Source organism: Augochlora pura, chromosome 3 (assembly GCF_028453695.1).
Source record: "Augochlora pura isolate Apur16 chromosome 3, APUR_v2.2.1, whole genome shotgun sequence".
Lineage (NCBI taxonomy): Eukaryota > Metazoa > Arthropoda > Insecta > Hymenoptera > Halictidae > Augochlora > Augochlora pura.
Window position 1 is genome coordinate 20,581,032 of NC_135774.1, and position 19,748 is coordinate 20,600,779.

A 19,748-nucleotide genomic window follows, 5' to 3' on the forward strand; every position below is an offset into this window, starting at 1 on the left:
ATCGTCTCGTTTATTTCATCTTATTATTCTCAGTTTACATTACTTGTGACATTCATCTTAATCTATTTAACGTTATCGTATGGATATCTGGATTGTAGATGTAAATGTAACTCAGAAGCGGATCCCTTGCGGTATAATTCGCATTAATTCGATTACTACCGTTTAGATCGGACATCACGGACACTCGGTTATAGGATCCATCGGCGAGAATTTGTTTCTCTATCATTTTTCCCTTTCTCTTTCTTCTCATATTTTCTGTTGCTTATGAAACGGCGTGTATTGCGATGGCGTTCTGTATTTGATACGCAACGCCCTTGAGACAACGATGAACGTCAGGGGATACAAGTCTTACAGTGAAAAAGATACGTTTTCGCAAAATCGAGATACAACGATGCGCATTATGTTCCATTTTTCCTGTTTCTTTTCTTTTTGTTCCTTTCAATTTCCCGTTTTACGGATCATATGATAATAAAAATTCGGAGGATGGTATGGTTTTATCTAGTGCCTCTCGTCGTTTATAGCCGCGATAGATCGGCCCTGAGACTGTCCCTGGAATCGATCTATCGCCTCTTTAGCATTTGTATCTGCTCTATTGGAACGCTAAAGGGAGCAAAGTAAAAAATGAGACATTCAGACGGCGAATCGTTTTGGTCCACTGAATCGGGCGTGTTCCACGTTTGCGCTCGAACGCGTTGAGATTTCATTTGTTTTTTTTTCAACCTGCACGGGCTGCTGAAAAATAGGAGGACTTTGTTTCCATTCTCTATGTCTGCCTGATCGCTCGCACTTTTCTTCGCGGTGCGGCACGCTCCTCGGATTTCTTCACGTTAGAAAACAGTTCGAACGATTTTGCAGAAACGGAGTCGCCGTGACGTGGGGCAACGGTAGTAAGACATGCACGTATGTAATGTATGTATTCATGTACGTAGTATGTATGTATAATATGTATGTATGTAATGTATGTATATCGCGGTAGGACCTTGATTCGTATATATACAAATTACGACTCCCCTTTTACAGGTGTAGTACAGTTATCGTGTCGTGGTAAATGAACCGAATCCTCTCTGATAAATCGATAATCCTCGTTCATATCAAATGTACGTACTGCGCTAAATATGCATTATATACAAGCTCCTCAGTCTTGTGCGAAGTGTAAGACGATTTCGGATCCTAGCACTTCCGCCTCGGTGAAAACTAATCGGTACGAGTGTTGTTGTTTTTTCTTTTTTTTGCGAAACCCATCTGCTCGGACGTTTATTCCCTCCCCGTCACCGTTTTTTCTTTCTATGGATTATGTCGGGCGGCGAACGAGTCGAAGACGGTTGTTCGTTTCGTTTCTCATCAGCTACGACGGCGTACAAAAATTCATCGTTGATTCGCTTAATCGTAAATAGGTAAAACGATTTATTGCCCGTGTTTGGCAGTTTTCCGTGTACCTCGTCTCGTCTCACAGCTGTCGTCTCGGAAGAGAAAGAAAAGAAAGTATCGAAGAAAGAAGGAAAGATGAAAACAATCGCGTGATGGGTAATGCGTACTTAAAGAGCAAGAACAAAAATCGCGGATCCCTTTTAACGATGAGTATCTTTTATGACTTTGGAGTTGGTGAGTCTCTTATCGTACCGGTACCAATAATATCTATAACACCTAATTTTAATTCCTTACATCGTACAAGTCTTGTGTAACTTAGTGTAAAATGTCAGCTGTTGGTCGCCATAATACGCGGACAGTTATGGATTAGCGCGCATCGATGAGAAAGGCAATGTGTACGTCGCAAACGAGGGGATAAACATATCAGAAAACGGAACTAGCCAACTTAGTAGCGTCGATATATCGTAAATAATACTATTCGCAATATGTAGCCGATTAGATAGTACCCCTTTTCTCTTAGACACACGCTGGCGCGTGTGTGTGTACGTGTGTACGCATGTATCTCTATGTATTATAAATGAAAAGAAAAAGGTTCAACCATTACCATTACGAACCTCCCGAATTATGAGTATTATTGTACAAATTGGAACTCCGTGTACCGTCGTACGCGCGCGCGTCATTCCCGCGCGTACAATCTACGAGTTAATCCTTTATCCGACGACTTCTCTCGCGTGTTACGCGTACAAAAAGCATTATACATCTCTGGCTGCCTACCTTACTATACAATACAGCGCTCGTAAGCAGTGTTATACAACTTCTCAACGAAATGCTGTAGAAAATTCACTGTCTATCAAATAAAGGATTAAAGGTAGGTCCCTTTCTTGGGTACGGTGTAGCATACAGTTCACGTTGCTTACAATTCATTAGCACGTCAACTGTCGCACAGATCCATGCCACAGAAGTGGCGATCGTTCGAATGGATCGCAACGCAAAATCGAATCTCTCTTTCAAACGGGTAGGGGGTGAGCTTCGATCGAACGTCGGGAGAAAAGGATCGATCCGTCTGACTAACCGGTTCGGGCTTCCTCCGGTCTCGTTAGCCAGCTTCATATGCTCGAAAACGATAGCTCTGAACGTAACTGACACGGCAATTCTCCGCTGGCTGTCGCTTAAATAATATCAACATCGTTACCAGCCCTGTGGTTCTCGGCGACTCGATGAAAATCACAAATGGCGGCAAGACTCGCGAATTTTCACGTTGTCGCATGGCTGAAGAACGCTCGCATCGGCTCAGTTCCGTGTGCTTTTTATCGATTACTTATATCGGTGTGTATGTCGCCCGCCTCTATGTCAACATGATACCAGCTACTATCTAACTAATATTAATTAGGGCTACGGTACTATGTACAGAAAACGCATTGCATTGGCACAGCAAATATGCGCACCTGGACTGCCACCCGCCGCTTTGCCGCATATAGTACACTTTATCGCTTCACTGATGGTTATGTCGATCGAAAAGCGATACTATACAACTATCATAATCGTTTCATACGATTCTTCGCTAGCTTCGAAATGAATCTGTCGTTTCCATTCGTCTCGGTTCATAGAATGCTGTCAAAATGACATAATATCGAAAATCTTGAAAAGTTTGACGTACTCCAAATTATCTTCTACTTTAGACTAATATTTACGCTTATATTAGTTTCGGATAATTTTCATCTATCGTTCAAGCGATGAAATAACAATTATTTATCTAAAGAATGTGCACCATAAAAATTTTCAAGTTTCACTACCAACCAGTCGAATCGAAGTGTCAAGTTTAAAAGGCTATCCTGGACAACTTTTCAACCTTTCCAACTTTTGCTTCAATATTATCACGAAACAACTAATAATACTAATTCCCCATGACAATCGTACAAAACGGATCAGTTTCTTTCACACGTGCCCCCTATGGACGTGGAAGCAAAAGTTAGCTCGAGGTGACATTCTGTCGATGCTAGATATTCAAGAGTTAAACTTCGTCTATCAATCTTATAATAATTCTCGCTTAGTTTAGATTTTCGACAATTGATCAAATTCAACAAACGTCGTCTATCGTCGAATTTTTAAGACCCTCCTGGACGCATCATTTCGCAAAACTATGAAAGCAACGTGGAACAAAGTTATTCGATAAATGCTCCATTCTGTGTGCGTTATCCTTGTTTGAAAGAAATTCCCGCAGGATGATGCCCGCGTGAATGTATTCTTGGCAACGATGAGAAACAAGGGTAAACGGTTCGAACGTCGTCCGTATGTACAATTAATGGTTTCCTTGAAATCAATCTGACGTATTACGTTCGATTGATCCGAAAGCGTGCGCGAACTATGAGTAATAGTTTGACGCAACCGTTCCTGGCACAGATGGTTTACTTATCGAGCACCATTCTTTCCGTTCGTATCGCACGAATCAAAGTCTACGCACGTATGACGTGTAGTGTCAACAAGTGTTAATCATTTCCCTAATTGTTTACGGAAGTGCTCCGCACGACCGAATCGCGGTCACGTTGTTTGATAACGGACGAAAGGCGAACTCCGGTTTTTTTTTCTTCCGCTCGCAACTATCTGCGACTGATAATTCTCGTCGTAGTTGTTACGAGTATCGAGTGCATTTAGCGCGCTATTGTCGCTAATAACAGTCGAAGCGGATAACCACTATATGCCATACCGTCGATAATACAATACGCATTCGAGGGTCGTAAAAAGTAAATTGCAGAGCGATCGGCCGCTGCAATTGACACAATTAATAGTAATGTAGAAGTAATAGATCGCGATTACCAGGTAATCGCGACCGCTTCGATTATTGAACGATGGTACGTCGTTTACCTATATTTTGCCAAACCGCGGCGCTCTGTCAATCGTAAAACGACACAAGTCCACGCAACGAGAAATCGAATTTTCAAAAGAATTTCACGGGGATACGAAAATCAAAAAGTCCTCGCCTCCACAATTTACATAATTTTTCAGCATGTTTATTCAAATTCATTAGCAAATCGTTACATAACGTTTGGAAAAAGGAAATACCATTCTTATCGATTCGAAATTAAAAAAACGAAGTAAGTAAAGGACAAAATAGAGACAGGGGTCTTACAAAAAAAAAAACGATACAATTGTTGAAAGGTGCTTACAGGACTTGTACGGTTTTACACAACAAGCATTTCGATTACAATTTATCGCAAGAACGTAGCGTGTACGCGACGCTCGATTCCCGTTCGCTCTCGTTTCTCAGCGTCGCGGCGACGACGACGACGACGACGGAGAATCTCGTTGTTTTCGTTTCTCATTAGCGAAGCGAGTGTCGGCAAACGGGAGCGTGTGTGCACGGGAAAACCCGTCGATCAATTGTCATGAGTTTCCCCGCACGGCTATTTGCCGAGCAGCTGGCAATCCCGGCATTTACTGGAATGTTGCATTTACTTTACCTAATTAATGCGATCGTTATTACGTTTATAGTCTACCCACTAACCGCGTGACGCGTCTGTTCCGGCGTAGATGTGTGCGAGTTAGACGGTTAGGTCGTCGATGCTCGCGATTCGACTTTCAAATCTGAAACGCCGCGAGGCCGCCGTCCGAGGACTTCCGGTCCCGCGCGGAAGCGATACCGCGGTCGGAATGCCTCGGATACTTTCAATTTATTCGAATCGTTTGAATAGCCCGGCCGTTACGCGCGGGTATCGCGAAATTCCGCGGAAACTTTCCAACGGTTACGATCGATTCGAAGGACCTCTGGACGTCACGAGTTCGCAATAAAAAAAGATTTGCGTCGGTTCGAGAAGACCGCGGAAGATTCGCCCGCGGGCGGTTTCTCCGCGAACGGGGTCACCAGAATGTTTCTGCGATTTTTCGAAGCTATGCTGGAATGCCGATGGTCGCTGCGCGAATGCAATCCTTGGCGTCGTAAATTAATCGTGGAAGACTTTGAATCCGAGTCGTTATAACTGACGCACTCGCTTGCGGAGAAGTTGATTACTCATCGAGTTTCATTGAATTCGATGAAAATTTTGAGCGAAAAGAAGTATGAAGCATCAATAACGTATTTGTATGTACATAAATTCATCGACTAAAGGCTTCTTGATGCCTTGTATTTTAGTTATCAATTAATTAAAAACCATTTGTATATGATGTTTCGTAAACGTTTTGTTGCAAATGCTCGAGCAGTTTTACGATCTATTAACATGACAACCACTAATAAAAACTTGAATAGATAACGAAACTACAATTATACATATCGAATAGAAAGAAACGCCTTAACTTGGTCGGGAAGGCGGATTGTTAAAGCAGCTGGTAACGCAAAAAAGCAGCCGCGAGTAATTAACAAAAGACCGCGTTGCGTGAACCGTTACCCTCTTTCATTTATCAAGATATTCTGATGTAAATTACGATTTTTAAAGACGAAGACATTACTCTTCTCTCTCAATCCTTGTAATCAATTATTCAAATTTTTACTCCTTCGATGTAAGATATTTGAATGTTCGAGCAGATGCAATTCAAATTTAAATATATTCGAACGAAATTTTCAATTATTCATGTACAATTTTCTATAAAAGATTTCGTCTTTCGAAACGCGTATACAAAAGCGAAACTTCCTTGTCTCCACTCAGTTTTTAAATATATGTATACGCCGATGTACATTACTCCTTTGCGTTCCTATATCCAGTCAGACTCGAAATTGACTTTTGCATTAATAATTACTTATTTGTAATTATTTGTAACAATAAAAAAATTATTTGTATCAATTGCGATATTCCTCAACTGTTTTAATTAGGTTGTGAAATTGCACACATTGGAATGCGCTTGGATTGTGTCATAGCAAATTTTGCAATAAAAGGAAGAAAATACATTGGACCGCAAAGGGTTAGAAACATTCGCAAAGAAATTTATCGGGTGTCCGTCGAACCGACTGCCGAACTTTTAATAATGCGATCCTTCGCACACATCCATGCACGATGGAATTCCCGTTTCGCATCACGCGCGATCTCGCCGCATTCATTCGAATCCTGATCCTGCTTGCTTACGAAGATCCTTAAACCTTAAAGCGTCTCGATTTAAAACTGAACATGTACTATGAACGATAAAATCCACGTGCTCGTAGTGGTGGCGTGCAAGGTGTTTCTCGATCGAATGAAAAAAGAGACGTGATCCGAAAAAATTCCCATTGTTCTCTCCTCTCGCGTCTAATTAGCTCTCCATTCTAAACCACGATCGCGACGACGAAGTCAGTTTTAAACGGAGTATTTATGTACACGTTAATTCTTATATCGTACTTAACTACGGTTACTTCTAGTAAAACGCAATCTTGTATACATACATGTACATCCATACGCGTATCCTCTCCGTTGGACTAATTTAGAAATTATCATATAGCATATAACAATTTGCCGATAATATTTATATTTATATTTATATATATATATATATATTTATATTTATAATATAATTTTTTCATCTCGACACAAGGTACCTAAGTTGGATGCATCTTTGCCATTTTTTTCATATTTTTTTTTTGTTGTCTTTGTATAATATATAAACATCAGTATTTGTAAAATATTTGCCGAGTGCCCGACGGTTCGCTGTCAGTGTCGGGAGTGTAATGAGACCGGGCGGTCGGCGAAATTTTTCTTCGTTTGTTATCATTATCTTTTTGTTTTAATTAAAAATGATCGCGGGCTTTCACAAAGACCGCTGAAAAAGTGTAATTAGCTGCCTCTTTCTCTCTCTCTCGCTCTCTCTCTCTCTCTCTCTCTCTCCCTCTCTTTCTCTCTTATTTAGCGCGTTCTCTCGTTCTCTTTTGCAGAGTATATTCATCTACGCGGATTAAAAAAAAAATATATATATATTTTGTATATGCGTGTTATGTATATATGTATATGCAATAATGAGAATACAATATGTATACATATACATAGTCACGTATGTATATATACATATATATAGAAACATTAAATGCGTACCACTTCTGTCCGCGTGACGAGTAGCGTAACGAATGAATTCCTCGATCTCGTTTTAAATGATCCATTTTTTTTCATTTTCCTCTCAACGATAAAAAACAATTTCTACCTATTTACACGACTTTCTTCTATTCTTCCAGATCTTTCTTCCAGTTCCCTCTCGTTCCTCTCTAGACTGTGTGCCTTTCCGAAATGGCGTTTAAGAACGCGTATCAGCTCCATTTCCATAGCAAGCTATTCCTCCGATACGTCTCAATCTCAAGTACTCGTTCCTCTTACTCTCTTTCTCTCCCCCTTATTCTTTCATTCTTCCCCCTCTCTCTCTCTCTCTCTTCCTATCCTTCGCTGGCCGCTCAATGACAATCAGTGGAAATCGATGGATTTTATTTAAAACTTGTCTTACTGTTCTTCGATCGAAGTACGTTAGAATTGGGGCGGCAGTGTTGGTTAACGAGCGACCGGACACGTCTGTTCACAACGATGCCGGGGATCGATGAAAAGAGACCAATAAACTCGTCGTACATACAGAAACGAAAGACAGAGCTCCGTAACGACCTAACGATACTAACGATTCCCTCTCGTCTCTAATATTCTTAATGATTACATCTAATTTCCTGATCTTCCTCGTTTCGTTTTCCCGTCGTGCGTGTACGCGAGTTACCCAGGCTTTTGTCTCCTTTTACCACTGGCGCAGAAACTTGACAAATGCTTTTCCAACGAGTTACAAATATCAGGCGACGGTGCAGACAACGCGAAGGATTGCATAAATAATCGTGATATAGTTTGATTAATTTAGTATCGATGGTATAGATATTTAGATATACCAGGTAAATGAAATTAGTGGACTATAGATATGGATGCAAATTTAATATTAAATCTATCGTGCACAAGAAGTGAATAATGTTTCATACTCTATAAAATTAACAAAATTTAATGTATAATATTTAGACTTTTTGCCATAGGATTTTCCTATAAAAGAGTTTTTGTATTGACAACAATCTTACAATATAAAATGTTAAACCCGATCAAAATGGTAAGCATGATAGGTTTTGTGTTAAGTATCCATGGTCAAAATTAAGCGTCATTGATCAAATTCAGCTTTTTAAGTGGAATTTGAATCGAAGAATAGCCAATATCGAATCGTTCGCGTGTCCTTGCCTGCATCGGCGTCTCCACCAGTGCGATCAAAGAAAACCGTCGAACACCTAAGCAATTTCGGAACTGATGTATAATTAATTGAACAGTGCCGGAATATCGAATGACTCGGCTTCCTGAGCAGCGTCGCGTACGCGTTCTGGCCGGCTCCAGATCCTCCTTCCTCTTGTTCTCTTTTCATCTTCTCTGTTATCTGGGACAAACGTTGGCCGCTATTTCTCGCAGGCACTCTATCCACGGTTAAGCTGTAAAGGAAATACGACTAGCAGTCGCTATTATACCCTAGTAAGACCGATTCACGCCATTGTCAAAGGCTTCTAACCGAACACGCTAAGACCCTCTCGTCGCGCGTCTCCTCGACCGAGCTTCTTCGAGGATACTTTGTCGAGGAGTGTTCGCTCCCCGGCTACATCGCTACCAAGTTTTCGCTACGGTGTCGGATAATATGCAGTACGAGCTTTTAAAGGAATACCGTGAAATGAATCGCATGAATGCATTTATCAAGACTTTGTCGCGAGCTCTCCCCCCCCCCCCCCCGGGATTAATTAAACCCGCGAACGTAATCAATCTCTCGCGTCGTTGCAATGTATTACCGTCGACCGGGAGAGTTTCTATTAGTACGCGTTACACGCCTTGTAGCGTGGCAAAATAATAAAATTCAACTACGTATATACACGCGCGTATATGTATATATTATATTTACGACATAAATTTTGCTCGAATCGCTAAAAACTTGAACGAATTGTTAAGGCATGTGTTCCACTACTACGTCCTAAAATCTTGGGGTTGCCGAATCGTGGGCTAAAATTCGAACAATTTCCTCACGTCAATTTGCCACCGCTCGAACAATCATTGATAATCGCAGTCGGGCGACTCATTTGTCACGCAACGTTCATTTACATATTAAAAAACCTCTACACCAACGGTCGGTCGACCGGCAAACAGGTATTATATCGATTCAACACGTCCCAGCCAAAAATACATACTCCTCGAAGACACCGTAACGCGATAACGGTTCATTACTAATTAACCGTACGTGCTTCGGCACCACAATTCTCTCTTGCTATTTACCAATACTCACAGCACGGCAATAAGTGCACAAACAATACTCGGCATAAGTCTTACATTAGTCTCTCTCTCTCTCTCTCTCGCTCTTTCTTACTCTCGCTCTCTCTCTCTCTCTCTCTCTCTCTGCATCACTCGCCGTTTAGCATCGTCCCTTCCTAATCGAATATCTTAAACGGAACACGCATTAAATGAGGCACTTGCCCGAATCTATACCGGCCGCATACTCTCCCGTTTTCTGTTATAGATCAGATATTTGCCAACAATTAATATACGGAAGGCACGCCTCGTCTCGTTCTCGAACGTTCGAAGCGTCTCTAAGCGGGCCAACGTTTCTGAAGCTTTTCCCCCCGGTCGTATCCGTAGCGTCGGTTAACAATCGGTCATCCTTGAATAAAATCATCCGCGCGAACGGGTTCAGACTCTCCCGCGTTTGAAAATATACGAGGCGCTCGAAAAGCTCGCCCCATGTACATGCGTCATCCGAGAGAAACGAGGTCCCGAGTCGAGACGCTCCTCGCCCGTCCTTAAATCACCGCCGTCCTAAGCACCTAAGCAGGCCACTTCTACGAACACAGTCTCTCTTCATGATCGTATCACAATACACAGCTACGAGTCGATCCTTTGTCCCATCGTCGTTGTTGCTTGTTACGCATGCCTCTTCGGTTTTTTCCCCCCTGCGATCCTCTGTCCATTGCCGTACTGGTGAGAAACGGAATAGGAAGAACTCGAGAAAAAAAAACGATCGAGTTCCCGGTGAAAATCGGCCCGAGAGTCCTCGAGCGTTCGCCGGGCGCGGTGCCCGCGCGGGAACCACGCCGGAGAGAGCCAGCATCTGCTGAAGAGCACATTAAAAAAATAATTTGAACGTTCGCGTGTGTCTCTGCTCGCGGGTCAGTTCGCCGACGACACGACACACACGGCACCGGAAGCACGCGAGGGCGTTCGCGGCTCACGGCCGCTTCTTCTCCGCGACGAACGACTACAAAAACGAAACTAGATCCCGGGGTACGTCGAGGTGTGTCATTTTGGTCTTTGTCGGACGAGTCCTTCTCCCTTTATCTATTTAACTCTGTCTCGGTCTAGCTATCATTTCTCTGTCTGTCTGTCTCCCACTCGTCCATGGCGTCCCTTGACGGTCTTTCGTACGGACAGTTGTACCGAGGAGATGTTTGCGAAGTGAAATCTGGCTGGAAAGTCGCGTGTGCATCCGTTTGTCGGGATCTCTCAGTATCTAACCCGTCGATCGACTGTCGCGGGACATTGTTCTCATGGTGTCTCGCGTTTCACACATCCGTCCACCCATCCGTGAGTCCTTCCCCCCGATCCGAGAGAGAACACCCGATGTCACTTGTGCGCCGCTTCGTACATCAGACCGCGTCGGAAGAACATCGAGCCGGCGCCGACGCGTTTCTTCCGGTAGCTGGAGCTCCTGAAGAACCGGTCCTCGCCCTCGGCCATCGATCGCGACCTGGGAGGCGGGCTGCGCCTGGTGTCGCACTGGCTCGCCACGTACATGATCATATCGTTGAAATTCGGCAGGAATTGCGGATTGAACAGCGATAGGATCCTCTCGTTGAGCTCCCGGGGGTCCCGTGTCGGCACCATGTAATGGTCGTGCGTGCTCGAGGACTCGGCGTGATTGAAATCGGCGTAGACCCGCCGATGGCCCCGACAGAGATCGTCGAGGCTGTTAGCGCTGCTGCTGCTGCAGTCGTGGAGCTCGTTCGCCGGTTCCGTTAGCGCCGTTTCGGTGTACTCGCACCCTTGGAACTCGTCGTATCGTCTACGGTAATCGATGGCCTTCGACATGGACCTCGAGTCGTAAGGCGTGTCCCTGGCGAGAGCGAGAAACTCGATGGACCTCTGATCGCCGACCACTGTCTCGTACGCGTCTTCATCGTGCCCGATCGGTAGGTCGAGCATGTGATCGCTGGTGAGCCTCGCCAGGCGATTCTCGTCCACGTTCTCGATGCCAGCGACGGGGGCGTCGTCGTCATCGTCGTCGTCGTTGTCGTCATCGTCCTCGTCGTTTCGACCGTCTGATTCCGCGAGATCCGAGGAAGAGGAGAAAGAAGAAGAGCCGGAACCCGTGGGGTCCTGCGGCAAGCCTCAGACGGCCCTGTGTCGCCTTCTGTATCATATGTACGTCTTCTTGACCTTCTGCACCGGCTTGTTCTCCGCCGAGGAGTTCGCGTTCTTCCCGTTCGGGTTCTTCGTCGGCACGTTCAGCACCAGGTTGATGGACTTGTTGTTGAAGCCCGGCGACTCCGAGCTCTCGGTCAATCTGTTCAACTGTTGCCGTTGCTCCGACGGCTCCGGATACGGCGCGCCCCGCAGCCTCTGCGAGAACCAGAACCCGGAAGCGAAGCCCGCTACCAGCGAGAAGAAGCAGGTCCCTATCAGAGCACCGGTCAGGGTCTGTGCCGAGTAAACCACCGGCGTCGCGATCACGTCTGCAATGAAACTTGAATCAGTACAGAAGAAGACACGGTACGACGACTTATTGCTTCTTGCGGATAGGAATTTCTGCGGGTACCAAGAGATCTGGGGATGGGGAACGAAGATCGGGTACGGAGTGTGGTTGTGTAGCCTTCGAGACCATCTCGGGTCGTAGATACAAAGTTTGATCAAAGTTAACGGAATTTTTCCATTTCGCGCCGCTATACGAATGCGACCGAACCCGTCTTTGTGTCTTCTGTTACGGCACATGTTCACGATGTAAGAGCGTTGAAACGATTTCCTCGTCTATATGTCGTCATGGAGAGCGATAAAATCTGTAGAACCTAGTCTGGCTGGCGGTAGACAATATCGCGTTTATCCTAATTACACTGCCAATATTTCAATATTTTTGTACGCTGTTATCAATTCAGATTAAAGATGACTCTTGCATATAGCCGACGCTTCGACGCAGGTTTACTTTGCATCTCAATCGAACGAATTGAAGGGCAAAAATTAAACTTTTCAGCCGCGGCTCGATACACGGAAAAGTCGTTCGTATAACGTCAGAATAAAATTGGAGTCTGTAAGAAAGCGAGCGCATTGTCGTATGACGACGAAATATGTCGATGATTTTGAAGAAAGATGCAAATAGCGGGAAACGACGGCAGAACGGGATAATATAATCATTCAAATTTTTGAAAGAAGTCCTTCCCTATTGTTACGTCAAACACGCAAAATTCCTCGATGAAAAAGGACGAAGTATTATTACAATAGGAAAGGGGTACGAAAAATCTGAAACTGAATTAAGCTATTGGTGTTACGATAGAATAATTATCTAAAACGATGGAATTGTTTGTGTACCAATTAGAAAGAAGAAAATAATGACTTAAGACTTTTTACAATTGCCAGTTGATAACTAATTGAGAGTATGTGGGATATCACGAAGATGTAGATTCATGAAAGATCTATATGTTATAAATGTATAAGATAGTAAACTATTAAAGAAGAAATTAAACTATTAAAGTAGAAATTAAACTATTAAAGTAGAAATTAAACTATTAAACGTATTTATAAGTAGATTCGGGTGATGTAGTTAAACGACTCACCCTGTATACGTTGAAATAACTAAACGAATATGCAGAAAACCTGGTCGAAAGTATGCTAAAACGTTGTGAGATCATGCTACAAGATAATAGGGATTTTACATGACAGGATAGCGGAGCTAGTTATTGTGTGGTGACTAATTGCTGCGCTTTTGGTTTGCTTTCGGACATAATTGATTTTATATTTATCAAACAAAACATATTAAATGTTTCTGTTCTTTGTCTACCTTTTTAATATACTTTAATCGACAAATAGAAAGTAAATTATGCCCAAGAACAAACGAAAGGCACAATAATTGATCATCTCACAGTAACTGGCTCCATTATCTTATTAGGTATTGCATATATGTGTATCTCGAAGTAATATTCGTATCGTTGAAAACAATTATTACTTCGATATCATTTCAACGCTCTTTCTAAACAGATTGTATACATATGTGCACTATCAACCATTTTTAGTCGTCTCTGTTCCTACTTCGACGACTTTTTAATTATGGGAACAATATAACAAAGAATCTGTATTACACTTCGTATACAAGATGAAGTAAAGTGCAACAAACTGTGCGAAACGCTTGAGAAATCGTTTGGCGAATCTGCTATGAAAGAATCTAGCGCATATACAAATATTTAAAAGATGGCCGTGAAGACGTCTCAACACGTGGTACAACAATGAAAAAGAGGAAACAATTGAGATAATTAATCTTGATAATTATCTAGTTATTTTTCGAAAGGATTTGCATGAAGCAATCGAGAAACATCGACCGGAAGAGTGGAAAAACAACTCCTGGATATTACATCACACCGCGCCGACTCACATCTCGCGACTCGTTCGTGAACTTCAGTCAAAGAAATCGCTTAACAAGCTGGAGAAGCAATTCGAAGAAAAGCGTTACACAAATGTCTTCAGGACTGAAAACACGCTTCTGCAAGTGTGTTACAGTCGACGAAGCTACATCGAATCGAATCGCATCAACCCGTTGGCAAACAACTAAATGTTTCTCGAAACAAATAGAAATTCCAGGATCTCTTTGATCAAACCTCGTATTTCACGACAATAACAACGCGGCGGAATATCAATTTTCTTGCTGAGAGGTGGTCCCCGTTTTACGCTTGTCGATTTAATCTCACGCAATTAGAGACTCTATTTACCTTTTTACGAGCGCGAATCATTTAATCGCTGCCGCGACCGAATGCATATTCATGCGTTCCCTGGAACGTCGTTTTACCTTTCCTTTTCGTTTTGGTTTCTTCGTACATGTACAACGTTTAAATGTTCCCGCGATCGATCTGTGTTTTTGTAATTGTATAAATGTCCATATTAAAACCGCTCGAGCGTAATCCAGTCTCGCTCGATTTTATTCTTTTATCCCCCGCCTTAAACTCCGTCGCGTTCACCGTCAAGCTTAGTACGTACTTTGGAACAATGTTTCGCAACATGGTACCGTAACTGTTTGTATGCCGCTGCAAACTACACCGGAAACACTTCGGGGGATTCTAACAGGGGCAAGCAAAATTAATAAACAAATTCGGTCGGGCTTGCCCGTGTCGGGTAACCGTGATTCAAAAATTCTCCGCACACCGAGACAAATCGATTCATAGAGAGAACTGTAAATATAATTAGATTATTACCACGCCGAGTGCCGACGATATTATTTAGCTGTTTAGATGGATACTAACTTGTGTTCTATACTACTCGTCTTATCGCCATTTAAGACGTGGAGCATCAGCTTCGTCAGCAATCAACGTGTCAAGCGTAAATTAATCATTTTTCTACGTGGAAATGTCTGATTCGAGTATTATAGAATTGCAAATATTCTTCGTAATTCGTTCCGGTACCTTGTTTAGGAGCATTGTATCCAAGCGTGTACCGAGCTTAACGTGGGATCGGCGATTCTCGGCGCAGAAAAATCGAGCGAGACCGTACTGTTCACAAAGGATCACGAACAACTGGAAATCATTGGGGGATCCTCTCGAAAAGTACGGTCTCATGGTACGAGTTCTGTCGCCGAATGGCCATCCGTTCGCGTAACCATGTGCACAAGGTTCCTCTGGGTCCATATCCCCCAATGGGGACGATTTTTTTTCCGGTGAAAGACTAGATGGCGGGAACATGAACAAATGGCAGTGCATCTAATTAAAAACAACAGGATTGACATGGTGCGTAAATGTTAGGACAAACATCCGTCCGTGGTACGTATAACAAATAAAACCAGCGCCGATCCTTCCGGTGAGAACGAGCGGTATGCGTGTGCGGTTAGTGTGCGTGATCGTATGTGTGTGTACATGTGAGTGCGCGACAGTATGACAGAGAGACATTGGTGGCCGAGAGACTAATGAGCGAGGGAAAACCGAAAGTGAACAGAAGAAAAGTGATGTAGGTGTCGTTTCGTGAGATGTGGGTGGACCACCTGGATATTGCGCAAATGATTACCTTGAGGCTCGTTAGCTCGTGGCTGCGTACGACCGTACTGAGTTTGTGGATCCAGCTCGATGACGATTTCATTTTCCCGTTCAACGGGCTGCTCGCCGCGCCCGATTTCGGACGGAACCGCTGGTTGCACGGGCTTCGCCATCTCTGAAGCAACATTTCACCAATTTGATGATGGGGACACAGATGGTGGACAATCGGGTTAAAAGGCAAGAGACAGTGTGACGCGCCGAACTTAAATCATGATGTTAGACAATCTTGTGCAAAGGAGCTGACACGTCGCGCTGGACCGGATTACAATACGACTGAAAAACACATGTTCGAAAATGCCGTGCAAACGCCGATTAACCCGGTTGCAGGACTTCTGAGAAGCCGATGGCATGAGATTAGCAGGTGCACTGTGGAAGAATCACATTTCCGTTAGATGTTGAACCATTGTTTCCCGCGCTCGTACCGGTGTACACTCTTTTACTAGTGCTTCGTTGGGAGCTCGTAGCATTTCAATTAAACATAAAGTCTGCAATGTTGCGGAATCCCCGCTGGTTATCGATCCATGGCTGCGATTGAGAATAAGATTCGCGAAGATATGACGATGATTAGCGTTACTTCAAAATGATTCGATGAATCTGGTATGCTGAAATCGTGTAAACGCGGCACCGATTTTCCGTGTTTCAACAAATCGATGCGAAACGGTATTTTATTGTTTTAACGACCATCGAGATGCGGATGTATGTTTGGTAAATGGGTAGACAACAGTGCTCGGAAAGTGATACCGGATAACAATGACATCTTTTCTTAAAATGCAACCAATCGGTTCGATCTTCTTGTTATTAATTGAATAGACAGAGACAGTTTTCGAATAGTTTGGTAAGAACAGATTCAGGCATTGTTGTCTAACAGGAAAATGTTGTCAAATGTTCAAACAGTTTTAAAGGAATTTTCAATCTCCTATGAAAATGTAATACCGAAGAAAGTCTTCTCGAATTAATCTAAATAACTTAATTTCTGTAATTATTTTGTATTCACATATATTAACAATATTTTTATAATCGTTATTCTTAAAGAAGCTTCATTTTTTATCGTCACGATTCCCATTTTTAATCCCAAATTCAACATTTACCATCGAATACCATCACGTTGGCATACATTCCAAATTTATTTATTGCAGCGTCTTATATTGACAAGAGAGATTGAAAAATTGCAAAGAAATAATTATCTCTAACGAAATTATCCTACCCGATTCCAAACTGTAAAAATGTAAATATAAACTACAGATCTTTGTGCATTTATATTCAAATATTCCAAATGCCAGAAAACTCGTAAGATTGTAAGAAATCTTTTCTGTGATTGTAAAATATATAAAATCACGCGCGACAATGGGAATCGGCATAAACTAATTCAACATTTGACAGACTGTTCTCTCGTCGTTTACCGTGCATCTGATCGCGTCTAATGAACCAAATCATTTCCGAACGGTAGCGTACAGGGGAACAATGAAAGTTAGTAAACGCCCAATGTAATTAGCGAAGTATCAAATGACAAGCGTCGAAACCAAATGTTACAATCCGTGATAGATTTTATTAATCGCTAGCGAACGCGAACGTGTCGGTGCGCTAGCGTTTGATTAGCCGGTTAGTTACGGGGAAGTGTGGGATTCCGCGGTGTTAAATACGATCGTTTCGATCCCGCCGTTAAAAACCCGTCTAAAAGGATCACGTAATCCTAATGGCATGTGCTACCGGGGGAGCACGACACATCGGCTTCAATGGTGTGCCGCGTAAAATGTCACGCGTACAGACGTATGTAGGCACACAAAGTGGGCAGGAAGAGGCCGTTAGCTGTGCGATATCATGGCGCGGTATAATATACTGTAAGAAGCGTTAGTATAGCCGATGGTGAAAGGGCATAGCGGTTTGCAACAAATTGCAAGTAACCGTCACAGTCAATGCACGAAGGGAGACCATCGGAAGCGATATGTAATGAGGCTTTACTGATTTCACTCTGGCTGGTTAGCGAACCTAGGTGACTACTTCAAGATTTAGATAGGGTCCACAGTTCCGGATGTATTTCAAAGCGAGGCTTCTAACACTCCGTTACAATAACGATGCTCTCTAGCATCTTTCAAAATACATTATATCACCAAAAGAAAAAACCTGCAGTATTAGTATTATTGTCTAATTGATAAATCCTTTTTAATTCCTCGACAGCCATTGTACATGTATATCACAGGCACATGTATAACATGTTTCGGGTGTAAATGACCCAAACCATGTATTTCGCTTGCATAACTGTTTATTTATCACCTTACGACTTTATCGAAACCTGCAAATAAAGTTTTACTTCCTTTCATATTTCGAAACATTGCAATGTTATTACACACGTAAAAATCCTTGATAGAACAGTGACAAATATAGTAGTTCTGTTGCTTGCAACGGAACAGTAAAAATATTATTCCTACACCGATGAAAGTAGCAGCAGCAGTAAAATGCTCGAGTTTGTCGAGTGGATCGTGATTTTAAAACGCGTCGATGCTGAGTAAAATTTTATGTGTTTACACATGTCCGATTGCCACTTCGCAACATTGTTTAGTTGATAAATATTTCGTGGACGTCGAGAGGAAAGAGTATTTCCATAAAAGCTCACTGATGCGTCGCGGCGACTATAAAATGCTTCTTTCAGTAATGCGTGTATTAATTTATAACATGTTGGAACGTGTTAATAACAAATAAATCTGCAGAACGTCGCACTGTAAAGTGGAGACCCGCATTCGGCTGACACTGTACTGAAAACGGTTTTCTCTAAACACGAGAAAATGCAGAACGGGTTAAGATTTATACTCGGCATTTCGAAGACGGGGCCGTTCGCTAAACTAGTAGATTCTCTCGATAATCTTAAGGAGCCTATAGAGAAGATATATTCCGGGAACGTATGCGAGAAGACGGAATTTCGTATGCAACGTCCTAATAATGTAGCATGTTTAAAGCGGTTTTCGTACATTTCGTGCGGTATTCATTTTGCAGAAAATAGTCGGGGGACAGGGGTCTCAATAGGTGGCGGGTTCGACGGGATCTCTTGAACGGGCCCCGTAGAAAAATCCGAGAACCGTACGTCGTACCGTTTCCGTGCGACTAATGCTTGTTAGTTGGCCAACCTGCGCGCATGATAAGGCGCACACCGGAATAAGTTCTGTACAGTTAGAAATTATTCAGCGGCGGGTTTATCGAGGCACGTCCACGCTCGAAGAAAATTATATGTGTCTCGGTGATAAGCTTTCTTGCGTTCGTCGGTGAATTGTGGACAAATCGCGTACGCTTTCCGCGTGCTAACTGATCCCGCATGGAATCTGCACTTTTTACAAAAACTACTAATCAAACGATTCAAATTATTTACATCGTACACCCTACCGGTTTCGGGATGCTGTGGACTATTAATTACCACATTTATTAATCGCAAACAGTTAAATTTATTGTCGTTCAAGTATGGTGAAAAATAAACATAATTTTTATATTATTCGGTTTTCATTGTTTCTATTTTCTTATTTCAATATTACGCGAAATTCGTTTTTCAGATAAGAGCTTGTTTTAACATTCTCGACCTTTGAAAGGCATTGGATAAATTTTTAAAGTTGATACGAATTTAATTACAAAAATTACAATTAATTTAATTTGTAAATGACAGACTTTGATTTGCAAAAAGTGAATAAGACTTTGGAAGGCTTGATTTTCTATGCAAAATGTGAATGTAATCTACACGAAGATTTATTTCAAGTATGAAAGCTGTATAGACTTGAATTTAACATTTGAAAATTTCAATTAATTGTTAGAGACTGTTAGTCAAATAATAATATTTTTCCTCCGAGTTCAAACGGACCCGAGCCCCGCAGCACGAGTATAATTGAGAATGAAATTATAATTGGAATAATATTATGCCTAATCTAAGAGCAAGGAATTAATAGCGTGAACATTTATTTTTATTGAAATAATAAATCGAGTAAAAACGGTTAATTATCAAGGAATATCGTTCTAATTACAAGAAACTAAATAACTAAGACGCGCGTGCATACATTTTGAAATAATTACTATACGACCCTTATACTCTTTGGAGAGGGTAAGAGCATCGCTGTAATACGTTTTAGCAATTAATTAACTGTCAGAGTCGCGGTGGTGAAGAATGCTTATTGCGAATGATTTCTATACGGATGTG

At 42.4% G+C, this 19,748-nt stretch overlaps 2 protein-coding genes across 4 annotated transcripts in view; both read right to left on the bottom strand.

Moving 5' to 3' along the window:
• Positions 1-11,498, bottom strand: LOC144468087 (uncharacterized). Its single transcript, XM_078177260.1, has one exon. The coding sequence runs from the start codon at positions 11,496-11,498 to the stop codon at positions 10,920-10,922; it is 579 nt and encodes a 192-aa protein (XP_078033386.1). The 3' UTR covers positions 1-10,919.
• Positions 11,499-11,710: 212 nt separating this feature from the next.
• The window catches only part of LOC144468085 (semaphorin-1A), a 678,833-nt gene continuing 670,795 nt past the window's right edge, over positions 11,711-19,748 (bottom strand). For 2 of the 3 annotated variants that reach the window (XM_078177255.1, XM_078177254.1), the window contains 2 exons: positions 15,549-15,692; positions 11,711-12,028 (listed from right to left, as the gene is read on the bottom strand). In XM_078177255.1, coding sequence (XP_078033381.1) covers positions 11,712-12,028; positions 15,549-15,692 — 461 coding nt within the window. In that variant the 3' untranslated portion in view covers position 11,711. The remainder of the gene's footprint in view (positions 12,029-15,548; positions 15,693-19,748) is intronic. The other variant, XM_078177256.1, reaches the window with a different exon arrangement.